This window comes from Anomaloglossus baeobatrachus, chromosome 1 (genome assembly GCF_048569485.1).
Source record: "Anomaloglossus baeobatrachus isolate aAnoBae1 chromosome 1, aAnoBae1.hap1, whole genome shotgun sequence".
NCBI classification, from domain to species: domain Eukaryota; kingdom Metazoa; phylum Chordata; class Amphibia; order Anura; family Aromobatidae; genus Anomaloglossus; species Anomaloglossus baeobatrachus.
In genome coordinates this window covers 60,419,304-60,434,220 of record NC_134353.1, presented here as the reverse complement: position 1 = coordinate 60,434,220, position 14,917 = coordinate 60,419,304, and the positions used below count along the sequence as shown (strand labels likewise).

General features: G+C 45.8%; 1 protein-coding gene across 1 annotated transcript; it reads left to right on the top strand.

Moving 5' to 3' along the window:
* Positions 1 to 1,893: 1,893 nt before the first annotated feature.
* Positions 1,894 to 11,473, top strand: TMEM129 (transmembrane protein 129, E3 ubiquitin ligase). Its single transcript, XM_075332802.1, has 4 exons — positions 1,894 to 2,147; positions 3,167 to 3,641; positions 7,368 to 7,527; positions 9,935 to 11,473. Exons 1-4 carry the CDS (start codon positions 1,943 to 1,945, stop codon positions 10,181 to 10,183), a joined length of 1,089 nt encoding a protein of 362 aa, XP_075188917.1. The 5' UTR covers positions 1,894 to 1,942; the 3' UTR covers positions 10,184 to 11,473.
* The last annotated feature ends 3,444 nt before the right edge of the window (positions 11,474 to 14,917 follow it).

The window sequence follows — 14,917 nt, the reverse complement described above, 5'->3', positions numbered from 1 at the left end:
TTCTGGTGATGTATTAATGTACTGATGGTGGTTCTGGTGATGTATTAATGTACAGATGGTGGTTCTGGTGATGTATTAATGTACTGATGGTGGTTCTGGTGATGTATTAATGTACTGATGGTGGTTCTGGTGATGTATTAATGTACTGATGATGGTTCTGGTGATGTATTAATGTACTGATGGTGGTTCTGGTGATGTATTAATGTACAGATGGTGGTTCTGGTGATGTATTAATGTACTGATGGTGGTTCTGGTGATGTATTAATGTACTGATGGTGGTTCTGGTGATGTATTAATGTACTGATGGTGGTTCTGGTGATGTATTAATGTACAGATGGTGGTTCTGGTGATGTATTAATGTACTGATGGTGGTTCTGGTGATGTATTAATGTACTGATGGTGGTTCTGGTGATGTATTAATGTACTGATGGTGATTTTGGTGATGTATTAATGTACTGATGGTGGTTCTGGTGATGTATTAATGTACTGATGGTGGTTATGGTGATGTATTAATGTACTGATGGTGGTTCTGGTGATCTATTAATGTACAGATGGTGGTTCTGGTGATGTATTAATGTACAGATGGTGGTTCTGGTGATGTATTAATGTACTGATGGTGGTTCTGGTGATGTATTAATGTACTGATGGTGGTTCTGGTGATGTATTAATGTACTGATGGTGGTTCTGGTGATCTATTAATGTACCGATAGTGATTCTGGTGATGTATTAATGTACTGATGGTGGTTTTGGTGATGTATTCGTGTAAGTACCCCTTTATTTTTTTTTACGCTTTTTGGGGGGGGGGGGGGGTTCAGTATGGCAATGTGACCAAATAATGTTGTGCACTCCTGACATAAACATAACAAGTTGTAGTTTCAAATTACAACATTCATTTTATAATTCAATATGCTAGAAAACGTGGGTAGGTTTTTTTTTTATTAATTTCTGGGAAAAAAATGGAAAGCTCTTAAAAAAAATAAACTTCCCATTTCTTCATACGTCATATTTTAAACCATTAAGTTTTCCATTTTTCTGCTGATGGAGTGTAGCGAGGACCGCTTCCTACAGAGCAAGGTTACTGATATCATCGGGAGGCGGATCATTAAAGGGAACCTGTCACCAGATTTGGCGACTATAAGCTGCGGCCACCACCAGTGGGCTCTTATATACGGCATTCTAACATGTATATATGAGTCCAGGCCGCTGTGTAGAACCTAAATTTCACTTTATAATACTCACCTAAGGGGCGGTGTAGACTGGTCGAATGGGTGTCTCTGTTCTCCGGTACCGGAGCCTCAATGCCGGCCTGTGTGGATGAGGTAGGACGCGTCATACACCCCGACTTCAGAAGAAGGACAAAGATGGCTGAAAGAGGAGGCGCCGGTACTGGAGAATAGAGACACCCATTAGACCAGTCTGCACCACCCCTTAGGTGAGTATTATAAAGTGATTTTTACGTTCTACACAGCGGCCTGGGCTCTTATATACAGGATGTTAGAATGCCGTATATAAGAGCCCACTGGTGGTGGCCTCAGTTTATAGTCACCAAATCTGGTGACAGGTTCCCTTGAAGACGCTGATTGCAACAAGCACGGCGGATTATAATGGGGCTGAAGGGTTTCATTCTGGTGTGAATTGGACATTTATATAACGAATATAATGTGCTGGCTGGAAGCCCCAGAATACAACAGTGCCCACTGCTTGGTCCTGATAATTCCTCAGCTGCACACAGCTGCAGATCCGGTACATTGAAGTCTCCTGGTTACAGCGTCCTCACAGTGTGCTACAAGTGCTACAGTCACGTGCCCATTGGAAACCCTGATACAACTACATTTCCCGGCATTCCATGCGGGCTATTCGGCCGGAAGTGTGCGCTGTTATGCTGAAGGGTGGCCGGAAGTGTACGTTGCGCTCCACGCTCCTTGTCCCCCGCCTCGGTGTAATGGAGAGCCCGGCTGTCACGTTTACTTTGGCCTATGTGGTGTTCTCCGTGTGCTTTGTGTTCACTCCCAATGAGTTCCACTCCGCCGGGATCACCGTGCAGAACCTGCTGTCCGGCTGGCTGGGGAGCGAGGACGTGGCCTTCGTACAGTACCATGTGCGGAGAACCACGGCCACTGGGGTGGTGCATTCCCTGCTCCCCCTGGGTGAGTGGCCGCCTGTGGCTCCTGCATCCCCTGTATGCCCCACCCCCGCCTGTATCCCCCCCAGCCTGTGACCCCATGGTATCCTTCCCTGTATTCTCCCCCCCCCCCGGCCTATGGTCCCCTGTATTTCCCCCCTCCTGACCTGTATCCCCCCCCCCTCAGCCCCACCACTCCCAGGCCTGTTTCCCCTCTGTTTGCCCCCCCCCACATCCCTTGCAACCCCTCCACCCTGGCCTGTGGCCCCATTTGTTCCCACTGGTCCCTGTGCTGCCATGTTATCCCCCCCTGTATTCTTCCCCCCCCCCCTATGCCTGTGGCCCCCTGTATTTCCCTCCCCCCTCTTTCTCTGGCCTGTGGCCCCCTGTATTTCCGTACACCCCCCCCCACCCTCTGACCTGTGCCACCCTGTGTTTCCCCTGCCCCCTGTATCCCCCTCGACCTGTGGCCCTCTGCATTCCTTCCTCCCGGCCTGTGCTCCCCCTGCATTAACTCCCCACCTGGCCCATGCCCCCTGTTATCTCACCCCCCTGGTATCCTTCCCCGACTTGTGCTCTCCTGTATTTCCCTCCCCCCTCTTTCTCTGGCCTGTGGCCCCCTGTATTTCTGTACACCCCCCCCCCTCTGACCTGTGTTTCCCCTGCATCCCCCTCGACCTGTGGCCCTCTGCATTCCTTCCTCCCGGCCTGTGCTCCCCCTGCATTAACTCCCCACCTGGCCCATGCCCCCTGTTATCTCACCCCCCTGGTATCCTTCCCCGACTTGTGCTCTCCTGTATTTCCCTCCCCGGCCTGTGCCCCCCTGTATTTCCCTCCCTGGCCTGTGCCCCCCTGCATTACCCCCCTCCCCCGGCCTGTGCATCTCCCCCTGTATCCCTATCCCCCTTCATCTTTGGCCTTCCTGGCGCGTGCTCCCCCCACCTCTTTTTGCATGCTCTTTGGTGCACCCCCCTTCACCTCATTGTCCTCCCTCGTTAGTGCTGCAGCAGTGAGGAAGGTGACGTTGTCTCTTCTCATTCCCAGGTTATTACATAGGAATGTGCTTTGCTGCTCCGGAGAAGCAGCTGTATTACTTCTCCTCTGCGAGTGACGGCTGGAGGGTCTTTGCGCTGCTCGTGGTCCTGCTCCCCACCATTACCGGCGTCCTCGCCCTCTACTGGTCTCAGAAGAGGTGGAGCAATCACCCGCTGTCCAGGACCCTGTCTCAGCACGCGCTGCCTCACTCCGACTGGAGGGTCGTTGCCTCTTCCATCAACAGGGAGTTTCGAAGAATTGACAAGTTTGCAACAGGGGTGACCGGTGCCCGGGTCATAGTCACCGACACGTGGGTGATGAAGGTCACCACCTACAAGCTCCATGTGGCTCAGCAGCAAGACATTCACCTGACTGTGACCGAGTCCCGGCAGCACGAACTGTCCCCCGACTCCACCACCCCGGTGCAGTTTATAACCATACGGGTGGCCAGCATCAACCCCAATGTGAAGCCTTTCGACATCAGGTAGTGTGTGCGTGCGTGCGTCCGCCTCTAACACGTCTCTGCGGGTTGTCCTTTCCAAAAGACAGAACCCATAATGGTTAATGGAGGCCGTTGCTCCTGTTTCCATCAGTGATGCAGCGTAATCCAAGTGTCGGTTCCTAAGACTGAGGAGAGAAACAAAATATTAGTACAAAATACAATGCGAACTTATCACTCTCGCCCACATAGCTCTCCACAGTTCTGCCCCATCCTAGGTTTCATCCCTCATCTCTATCACCTGTGCTCTTTGATCTGCAACTGACTGAAGACTCCTCCAAAATCTGAACCTCGAAACTCTGTCTCTGAGACTTCTCTCGTGGTGCCCCAGTGTTCTGGAATGCACTACCCCAAACAGACAGACTAAGGCTGGTTTCAGACGTCCGTGTTTTAGGTACGTGTGACATCCGTTTTTAACACGGATGTCACACGTACCCATGTTACCCTATTGTGTACTCACACGGACCGTGTGGCCCCGCTATTTCACACGGACGTGTCCGTTTTTTCTCTGGCAGCACGGGTGTCACATGGACCGCACACTGATGGAATCCGTGTGACATTGGTGTGACACGTACCGGAGAAAACACGGGTTTTTAAATAAAAAGATTTTCTATATTTACCTGTATCCAGTGATGCTGCCTCCCGCTCCTGACCCCGCTCATTATTTTCATTGATTATTCACTGCAGTGAGCAGCTGGGAGCAGGGGCATAGCGATGACAGCGCTGGAGACAGGTGCGTATCCTGCCAGCATTGTGTGAGTAGTGATGTCCAGGAGGTCATCGGATTTCCCAATGAACTCTGATGACCTCCTGAAGACACCCGTGCGACAACTGCACTACAGCGAGTGTCACGATGGTGACTTCCAGGGGTTCATGAGAGTTCATTGGGAACTCCGATGACCCCCCCCCCACCCCCACCCCCCCCCCCGGATGTTACTGCAGTTTGTATACTCACCTGTCCTCGGCGGTGCTGTCCTCGGCGGTGCTGTACGGCGCTGTCCCCGCGATGCTCCGGCTTCCAGATCCTTGGGCAGTTAATAATCAATGAACATAATGAGCGGGGGTCAGGAGCGGGACGCAGCATCCCTGGATACAGGTAAATATAGAACATCTTTTCATTGCAGAGACACGTGTTTTACCCGATACGTGTCACACATATGCAAACACGGATGTCACACGTGTTACACATAGAAAAAAATAATTTGGGGGGCCGCATTCTTTTCAGGACAGAGACATTTTTATTAGTACCATATATGTGCACCATCTTGCTCCCCATCCTGAAGTAAAAGGCCCCATCTTCGTCTCCACCCCGAAGTAATAGGCCCCATCCTCAAGTAATAGGTCCCATCCTCATCCCCATCCTAAAGTAATAGGTCCCATCCTCATCCCCATCCTAAAGTAATAGGCCCCATCCTCATCCCCATCCTCAAGTAATAGGCCCCATCCTCATCCCCATCCTCAAGTAATAGGCCCCATCCTCATCCCCATCCTCAAGTAATAGGCCCCATCCTCGTCCCCATCCTCAAGTAATAGGCCCCATCCTCGTCCCCATCCTCAAGTAATAGGCCCCATCCTCGTCCCTTATCCTCAAGTAATAGGCCCCATCCTCGTCCCCATCCTCAATAGGCCCCATCCTCGTCCCCATCCTCAAGTAATAGGCCCCATCCTCAAGCAATAGGCCCCATCCTTGGCCCCATCCTCAAGCAATAGGCCCCATCCTTGGCCCCATCCTCAAGCAATAGGCCCCATCCTTGGCCCCATCCTCAAGCAATAGGCCCCATCCTTGGCCCCATCCTCAAGCAATAGGCCCCATCCTCAAGCAATAGGCCCCATCCTTGGCCCCATCCTCAAGCAATAGGCCCCATTCTGAATTAATATGCCCGATCCTTGCCCCCGTCCTTAAGTAATATGCCCCATTTTTTTTCCCTGTCCTGTCCTGTAGTCATTTCCCATCCTGGTCCCCTTTTGGACCATTCTACTTACACACACACACACACACCCTGCCATGTGCAGCCTCAGCAGACAGCATACACACACCAACATTCTTCTCACATGTCCTCTGTTCATTTGACGTCCTCTTTTCTGCTTCTTGCGGCCCGCAAGCACTTGAACCCGGTAACGATCACAGCCGCTGTCCGCGCTTCATCTGAAATTCAGATAAACATTTTGCTGACGCTGCACGGTCAAGCTCTGTGCTGCATTCTAATAGAAGCCACCGGCCAATCAGAGGCAAGAGGATGAGGTAATACGCCTCAGTTACTTGCTTCTGATTGGCCGGCAGCTGCCATTGAGTTGTGCAGACTCTGCCTCTTGACTCTGCACAGCGCCGGCAAAACGTTTGTGAAATAAAGCGCTGACGGCAGTGTCCCCTGTACCGGCCGCGATTGTTAGCAGGTCAATATACCTGGGGGCCGCAAGAAGCAGCCTGAGGGACCACATGCAGCACGCGGGGTGCGTTTTTGAGACCCCTGATGTAGATTGTGCCTCTAACAAAGAAAATAAGACAATTTAAGAATAGGGTCTACGGGGCGCGGCAGAGAAACAGGCAATCTGCGATGATCTCTTATTTTTTTTTGTCTCTTATGGTTTTTATATTTAGATTACAAGAATCCATGCAAACAAAGAAATGGGGTGGGTCATACACAATCACCACCCCACTTCAGAGCTACTCTTAGAGTACATCAAAACCAGGAGAACAGAGTAAATTTGCTTCAAAAGATATCAAAAAGTTTATTAACAAATCATTGAACATATAGTATCAAATATAAAACAGGCACAAGGAGAGACAGTGATGTAGAAGGCAATAGCACCTGGGGGGCTGCACGACTAAAAAGGAATCAAATCTCTATCCCTCAGGCAATATGTGTCCAATAAAGCAAGAAAGAAGCCCCAGTGGGCTCATTTATCAAAGGCACAGCCGAATTTATTAAATGAACACACAGCCCTGAGTAGAGAATAAAGAAAAGGCAAGCAGTGAATGTACTGAAGGGGCACATGCATCGGGTAGTCCCCAGTATGTTAAGAGGCCCATAAAGGTTCAATATGCAAGGTAAAGCTGGGAAAAGCCAAATGCACGTGAACCCCAATGCAACAACACTGCTACCCTGTAATGACCAAAGAGAAACGTACGTTGGAGTCTGTATTAGGGGTTCAAACCCCCTCCTGTCACCCCTGGTTGGCTGCACGATCTTTGGTCATTACAGGGGTGACAGGAGGGGGTTTGAACCCCTAATACAGACTCCAACGTACGTTTCTCTTTGGTCATTACAGGTTAGCAGTGTTGTTGCATTGGGGTTCACGTGCATTTGGCTTTTCCCAGCTTTACCTTGCATATTGAACCTTTATGGGCCTCTTAACATACTGGGGACTACCCGATGCATGTGCCCCTTCAGTACATTCACTGCTTGCCTTTTCTTTATTCTCTACTCAGGGCTGTGTGTTCATTTAATAAATTCGGCTGTGCCTTTGATAAATGAGCCCACTGGGGCTTCTTTCTTGCTTTATTGGACACATATTGCCTGAGGGATAGAGATTTGATTCCTTTTTAGTCGTGCAGCCCCCCAGGTGCTATTGCCTTCTACATCACTGTCTCTCCTTGTGCCTGTTTTATATTTGATACTATATGTTCAATGATTTGTTAATAAACTTTTTGATATCTTTTGAAGCAAATTTACTCTGTTCTCCTGGTTTTGATGGTTTTTATATTTGCAGATTGAACTCTACAGAATACGGCGACCTGAAGGAGAAGCTTCACGCCCCGATCCGGAACGCAGCCAATGTGGTCATACATCAGACGCTGAGCGACATGTTCCTGGACACGTTCCGCTCTCTGGTGGAAGCCAATAGCGTGTACGAGATGCAGAGCAATCGGGTAATTTACTGATAATCTCTCTGTGCTGCAGTCATTGCTGATCTCTAATTATCATCATCACGTTTTGGGTAAAATAAAGGGTTACTGTTGATAAATTTTGAATCTTTTGTAGAACCCTGTTCTAGTGGCATAGTGCACCCCTTACAAAAGGTTTTTTTTTTGGGGTGTCTTCTCAAGAATGTAATAAGTAATACATTGGTGCTTGCATGGCACCCACAGAGGCACAGACATGGCACTAATATTGCTTGCCTGGCCAGAGATTTACCATCTGAGTGCTGTAATGCTGGTTGTGTTAGTTATTAGTGTTGAGCGGACCCGGACTGGAAAAAAACGGATCAGCGCGGTAGATCCGGATACAACCCGGACGCGGGATTCTGGGTGCACGATCCGGATTCGTGTTTTTTGGGGGTTTTTTTTCTCTCTGTCTTTCTCCCTCCCTCTCTGTCTCTCTCTCTCTCTGTCTGTCTCTCTCTCTCTCTGTCTGTCTGTCTCTCTCTCTCTGTCTCTCTCTCTCTCTGTCTTTCTCTCTCTCTCTGTCTTTGTCTCTCTCTCTGTCTTTGTCTCTCTCTCTCTGTCTTTGTCTCTCTCTCTCTGTCTTTGTCTCTCTCTCTCTGTCTTTGTCTCTCTCTCTCTGTCTTTGTCTCTCTCTCTCTGTCTTTGTCTCTCTCTCTCTGTCTTTGTCTCTCTCTCTCTGTCTTTGTCTCTCTCTCTCTGTCTTTGTCTCTCTCTCTCTGTCTTTGTCTCTCTCTCTCTGTCTTTGTCTCTCTCTCTCTGTCTTTGTCTCTCTCTCTGTCTTTGTCTCTCTCTCTGTCTTTGTCTCTCTCTCTGTCTTTGTCTCTCTCTCTGTCTTTGTCTCTCTCTCTGTCTTTGTCTCTCTCTCTGTCTTTGTCTCTCTCTCTGTCTTTGTCTCTCTCTCTGTCTTTGTCTCTCTCTCTGTCTTTGTCTCTCTCTCTGTCTTTGTCTCTCTCTCTGTCTTTGTCTCTCTCTCTGTCTTTGTCTCTCTCTCTGTCTTTGTCTCTCTCTCTGTCTTTGTCTCTCTCTCTGTCTTTGTCTCTCTCTCTGTCTTTGTCTCTCTCTCTGTCTTTGTCTCTCTCTCTGTCTTTGTCTCTCTCTCTGTCTTTGTCTCTCTCTCTGTCTTTGTCTCTCTCTCTGTCTTTGTCTCTCTCTCTGTCTTTGTCTCTCTCTCTGTCTTTGTCTCTCTCTCTGTCTTTGTCTCTCTCTCTGTCTTTGTCTCTCTCTCTGTCTTTGTCTCTCTCTCTGTCTTTGTCTCTCTCTCTGTCTTTGTCTCTCTCTCTGTCTTTGTCTCTCTCTCTGTCTTTGTCTCTCTCTCTGTCTTTGTCTCTCTCTCTGTCTTTGTCTCTCTCTCTGTCTTTGTCTCTCTCTCTGTCTTTGTCTCTCTCTCTGTCTTTGTCTCTCTCTCTGTCTTTGTCTCTCTCTCTGTCTTTGTCTCTCTCTCTGTCTTTGTCTCTCTCTCTGTCTTTGTCTCTCTCTCTGTCTTTGTCTCTCTCTCTGTCTTTGTCTCTCTCTCTGTCTTTGTCTCTCTCTCTGTCTTTGTCTCTCTCTCTGTCTTTGTCTCTCTCTCTGTCTTTGTCTCTCTCTCTGTCTTTGTCTCTCTCTCTGTCTTTGTCTCTCTCTCTGTCTTTGTCTCTCTCTCTGTCTTTGTCTCTCTCTCTGTCTTTGTCTCTCTCTCTGTCTTTGTCTCTCTCTCTGTCTTTGTCTCTCTCTCTGTCTTTGTCTCTCTCTCTGTCTTTGTCTCTCTCTCTGTCTTTGTCTCTCTCTCTGTCTTTGTCTCTCTCTCTGTCTTTGTCTCTCTCTCTGTCTTTGTCTCTCTCTCTCTCTCTGTCTTTGTCTCTCTCTCTCTCTCTCTGTCTTTGTCTCTCTCTCTCTCTCTCTGTCTTTGTCTCTCTCTCTCTCTCTCTGTCTTTGTCTCTCTCTCTCTCTCTCTGTCTTTGTCTCTCTCTCTCTCTCTGTCTTTGTCTCTCTCTCTCTCTCTGTCTTTGTCTCTCTCTCTCTCTCTGTCTTTGTCTCTCTCTCTCTCTCTGTCTTTGTCTCTCTCTCTCTCTGTCTTTGTCTCTCTCTCTCTCTGTCTTTGTCTCTCTCTCTGTCTTTGTCTCTCTCTCTCTCTGTCTCTGTCTTTGTCTCTCTCTCTCTCTGTCTCTGTCTTTGTCTCTCTCTCTCTCTGTCTCTGTCTTTGTCTCGCTCTCTCTCTCTCTGTCTTTGTCTCGCTCTCTCTCTGTCTTTGTCTCGCTCTCTCTCTCTGTCTTTGTCTCTCTCTCTCTGTCTTTCTCGTCAACCCGCCACTGATCCGCCGGACCCGGATTATTAGCAATCCGCTCAACTCTAGTAGTTATCGCTTAGTTTTTTGGCGGCAAGTCTTTAAGAACTAACTTATTGCGTCTTGTTTCAGGAGCTGGAGCCCTGTATTGGCTGCATGCAGACCATTGCCAACATCAAGCTGGTGAAGTATTGCCAGGAGCCCAACGAAGGAGAGTGTCGGCAATGTTACTGCCGGCCCATGTGGTGCTTGACCTGTATGGGCAAGTGGTTCGCGAGCCGTCAGGACCAGCAGCATCCGGAGACCTGGTTGTCCAGCCAAGTGCCTTGCCCCACCTGCCGAGCCAAATTCTGTATAGTTGACGTGTGCCTTATACGGTGATCGCGCCTTCAGGTTGTTTTCTACTGGTTTTTGTATCCTGAACTTTTTCTACAATCCACAGTGATTTTTTTTTTCTATGGAAATGTAGCAGGGAGAGAACCCTGACCGGACCCCGGGATCCCCACACAGGTGGGTCTGCTGGTTAGACGAAAGGAGCATAAGGCAACTGCTTCTATACAGGCTCATAGTAGTGTGGTGGTCACCATTATCCTGTACCATCGTGCTACTGCTTCTACCGGCAGTACCAGTTACAGGTATGTTATACCGCTGCCCTCTCCTGGAGTGTGAACTTTTTTTTGTTCCCCATTTTTATTCAAAAGGCAAGTGTAAAAGTAAACCACTTTTCACTACATGCCCTGTGCAGCGCCTCAGGTACGGACCCCTGGTCTTTTTTTTTCCTCCTGGCACGGACCCCTGGTCTTTTTTTTTTTTCCTCCTGGCATGGACCCCCGGTCTTTTTTTTGCCCCTGGTACTGACCCCTGGATTTTTTTGGCCTCCCTGTACAAACACACTTTTTTTTTTTTTTTTTTTTTTTATATTCATTCTATTCTCCCTCCTGGCACTGATCCACTTTTTTATATATTTTTTTTCGTATCCGTATTATTTCCTCCTCCACCGCTGCTTACACTACAGCCCTTTTGGAAGCGATTTTTGTACTTTGTGAGGTTTTTACAGCGTACACACTAAACACAGCAAAAATGTGATGTGAAGAGGGTCCTAACCTTATGTAAAGCATCACACAAACCTTTGGCCAAAGCATACATTTAGTATTCAGGAAGAGGGCAACTCTGTCCTCCTGTGGGGGGCGCTGTTCATACAAGCAGTTGTCCGGCCTCCAATTCCTTCTATTACAGACCTGACATTCGGGAGACGCCTTGGTGCGATGTTTCACGGCTGCTGCAGGGAGGACGCACTCTTCTACATCTTCATCCATTGTTTTTTTTTATCCACTCTATGAAGTATTTCCTCCAATGATTTACATTATTGCCAATTGGGACTTTCCTGGTAGTTGTGGAACCACAAATCTCAGCATGCTCCAATAGTGCACAGTGGATATGGCATGCCGGGATGCGTAGTTTCACAACAGATGGACGGTCACCGGTAGCAGATGACGGGTTTACAGTATATTTTATATATATTTTTTTTTTTTTTTATTGGATTTTATGTAGCAAAGCTGTAGATTGGGTGCCAGAAATTCTGTATTAAAGGTGTGATCGAGTGTTACTGACTTGAAGGTGTTACCGCAGGTTTTATTACTGTGTATACATTTTAATAAAGTGATTTCCATACCTTCTTGTTTTTGTTTTATTATTAATTTGTATTAATTTTAATCATTTTTTATTCATTTTAATAGTAGTAATATTAATTTTAATGTTAAAATTAATTGTATTTATTTTATTTAATAGTATTCATTTTAATATTTGTTTTTATATTAATCATTTTAATTAAACATTATGCATTTGAATATTAATATTAATTTTACTCATTGATTTTAATATCATTCATATTAGTATTTTATTTTAATCATTAATCATTTTATTTATTTCATTTTAATAATAGTAATATTTATGTTTATCATTTTAATAGTATTTAGTTGTAATATTATTCGTTTTATTTTTTTTGTATTTATAATTTTAATTAATACCTTAATATTAATCATTTGAATATTAATATTCATTTGACTTATGATTATTTTTTAATAATTTATTTCTTTTTAATAGTAATTTTAATATTTTATTCATTTTAATGTTATATTAATCATTTTACTATTTATTTTAACATTATGCATTTGAATATTAATCATTTTACTTGTAATATTTTAATAGCATTCATTTTATTATTTTAATCATATTAATCATTTTATTCATTTTAATAGTAATATGTATGTGAATATCATTTAATAGTATTAATATTCTCTAATATTATTCATTTTAGTTTTTTTGTATTTATAATTGTAATTTTAATATTAATCATTTGAATATTAATATTTGACTTAAGATTAATTTTATTATTAATCATTTTATTTATTCATTTTATTTTTTTAATATAAGTATTAAAATAAGGTTAATATTTTAATATTCATTTTACTTATTTTAATAAATATTTGAATAATATATTCATTTGAATAATAATCATTTGAATAACATTTGTTTTAATATTCATTTGAATATTAATATTCATTTTTATTTATCGATATTAATTTTATTTTATTTTTTTATTACTTTTCCTGGATTCCCTCCCCCCCCCCCCCCCCCTTAATCGCTTTGGCACATCCATACATGTGGTTTCATCAGGTCTCACAACTCTGCACTACACAGCAGTCCCTATATTCAAAATATTAAGCAGCAGGGTTATCAGACACCCACAATCACACATCTTAAAGGGAACCTGTCATCAGAAATTGAGCTTTAAATCTAAAAGATTACCCCTCTGCAGCTCCTGGGCTGCATTCTAGCAAGGTTCCTGTACTTTTTGTGTCCCCTTTTAAACCAAATAAAACACTTTATAAAGTTGTACCTTTTTGCCTGCAATTCTTGTAAATTTTCCATGTGGGCGGGCCGTGTGGTGTCGGTTACTGTCCCTCCTTCTGGTTTCCGCCGTCCCCCATTGCTTCATTTCATAGATCAGGACGCCGCCCACAGCGCCCGAGGTCCCGTGCACGCGAGGACTGCTGGTGACGTGGTCGCAGGCACGATATTATGGGCGGCGCTGTGATTGCATTGCAAGTGCCCGCCCATAATACCGTGGCCGCGCTCTGCCCTTTGCCTCCTGCGTTCTGCGCAAGCGCTGGCCAAATGATCTGACGTCACCTTTCCCATCTTGCCCTGCAGCAGGAAATAGATGGGAGGAGCGGATCAGGCCACCACAGGTTACGAGGAGACGCTTGCGCAGAACGCAGGAGGCAAAGGGGAAAGTGCGGTCACGAGGTTATGGGCGGCACTTGCTGATGACACACACAGCGCCGCCCATAACCTCGTGCCCGCGCAGAGTCACCAGCGGTCACACGTGCACACAGTGCTCGGCACCGCTACAGTCACACAGCGCATGCGCGGGACCACGGGCGCCCAGGGGCAGCATCCTGAGGTTTGAAATTCAGCATTCGGGGGCGGCGTAAATCTGCTGGAGTAACAGCAACGGATCCCAGAGAGCCCGCCCCCGTGGACGATTTACAAAATTTGCATACGAAAAGGTACAAGTTTATAAAGTATTTATTTTGGTATAAAAGGGGCCACAAAAACTATAGGAAGCTTGCTAGAATGCAGCCCAGGAGCTGCAGAGGGGGAAACTTTTAGGTTTACAGGTACATTTCTGATGACAGGTTCCCTTTAAATATAGACAAACAAAAATATCCATGAGGAAAAAGTGTAAAGCTTCGATAGAAAATGTAACATGACTAAACAGTCTAGCTAAATAAAGTATAGAATGTCCTGTATAGACATCCATCACTATCTATACATGCAAACCACTAGAGAAATGATAAACAGACAGGAGAGCAAGCGTGGTTGTATTGCCAAAGATAAATATCTACATTTTATTGCATCATAAAATATCTATTATTAGATGCAGCACAAGTTTATACAGTTAGGTGCAAAAAACAGAGGGCACCTTGGCACAAAACAGGGTTAGTCGAAAGCTCACATGGCAGATACAGTAACAAAACATGTACACATCATTAAATACAAATTACAGAGTTTTCTGTCATGTGAAGCCAGAGAACAATAGCTGGTGTCCAAACTAGGAAATAGATTAAACAGCACACTAGATATATCAATACATGCAAACAGCGTTACATACCAGTGGCTGTATAAGATAAGGGAGGATCACCAGTAATTGCTTAAAGTGCCAAAGTGCAGGAAACAAAGACCAAAAGGTCCCCCCTGAAGCAGGTAACGCGTGTTTCACGTTTTTGCGGTGTAACGCTTCGTCAGACCAAGAAGGGGTGGTGACTCATTGATTCCAAGGACCTTTTAAAAGGAGCATGTGATGTATCATGTGGACGAAAAGAAACCAGTCAGTGAAGATCTTTCGGCGCATGCGCAGTCGCCACTAATCACCCCAGCAGATGCGTGCGGCGTCAGGCCGAGGAGTGCAAGGGAGGAGGATAAGCTCACGCCCCCTCACCAGCACAACTCCGCCCCAGAGACACCGCCAGGCATGCCAGGGAGAGAGTGAAGACCGCACACGCGCACACAACACATGCTGGGACATAGAGAGATGTGTACAATCTCCCAATCGGCAGCAGCACATGGACGTTTTAAGGACAAGAGGGGGACAAATGAAGAACTAACAATAATTCATAAATAACAGTGATAGACCCCCATCCTAAGTCCAAAGCATATTCCAGATTGCCATGGAAGAAGCCTTCTTGTAAGCGCAGTCCAGGTGAACGATGTGCTCAGGCAGTCATATGATGGAGGCAAAAAAGGTCCCAAGGAAGCAAGAGAAAGGGCTGCAGAAAAGAAAAAGCACAAATGGCATAAAAACACATGCAGCAAAGAATAGAACAGGTTAAAATAGGTGTATCATACAAAAATACCCCCAATAAAATTGCAGTAGTGGAAAGAACCACTCTGGAAAAAAGGGGGAAGGGGGGAAAGAACAAGGGGAAAACAGGGATCTATAGGAAGGAGGCGAAGCTAAGGGACTCATTCAATCTAGACGGGACCATAGTACCCAACATAACAATCCATTTAGTTTCTTTTTGGGCGAGAATTTTTTTAAAATTCCCGCCC

Excerpts from the sequence above, each read along its gene's own strand:
- TMEM129 (XM_075332802.1), top strand. The coding sequence starts at position 1,943 with ATGGAGAGCCCGGCTGTCACGTTTACTTTGGCCTATGTGGTGTTCTCC. Across the intron at positions 2,148-3,166 it reads GCATTCCCTGCTCCCCCTGG|GTTATTACATAGGAATGTGC; the intron begins GTGAGTGGCCGC and ends TCTCATTCCCAG. Across the intron at positions 7,528-9,934 it reads ACGAGATGCAGAGCAATCGG|GAGCTGGAGCCCTGTATTGG; the intron begins GTAATTTACTGA and ends GTCTTGTTTCAG.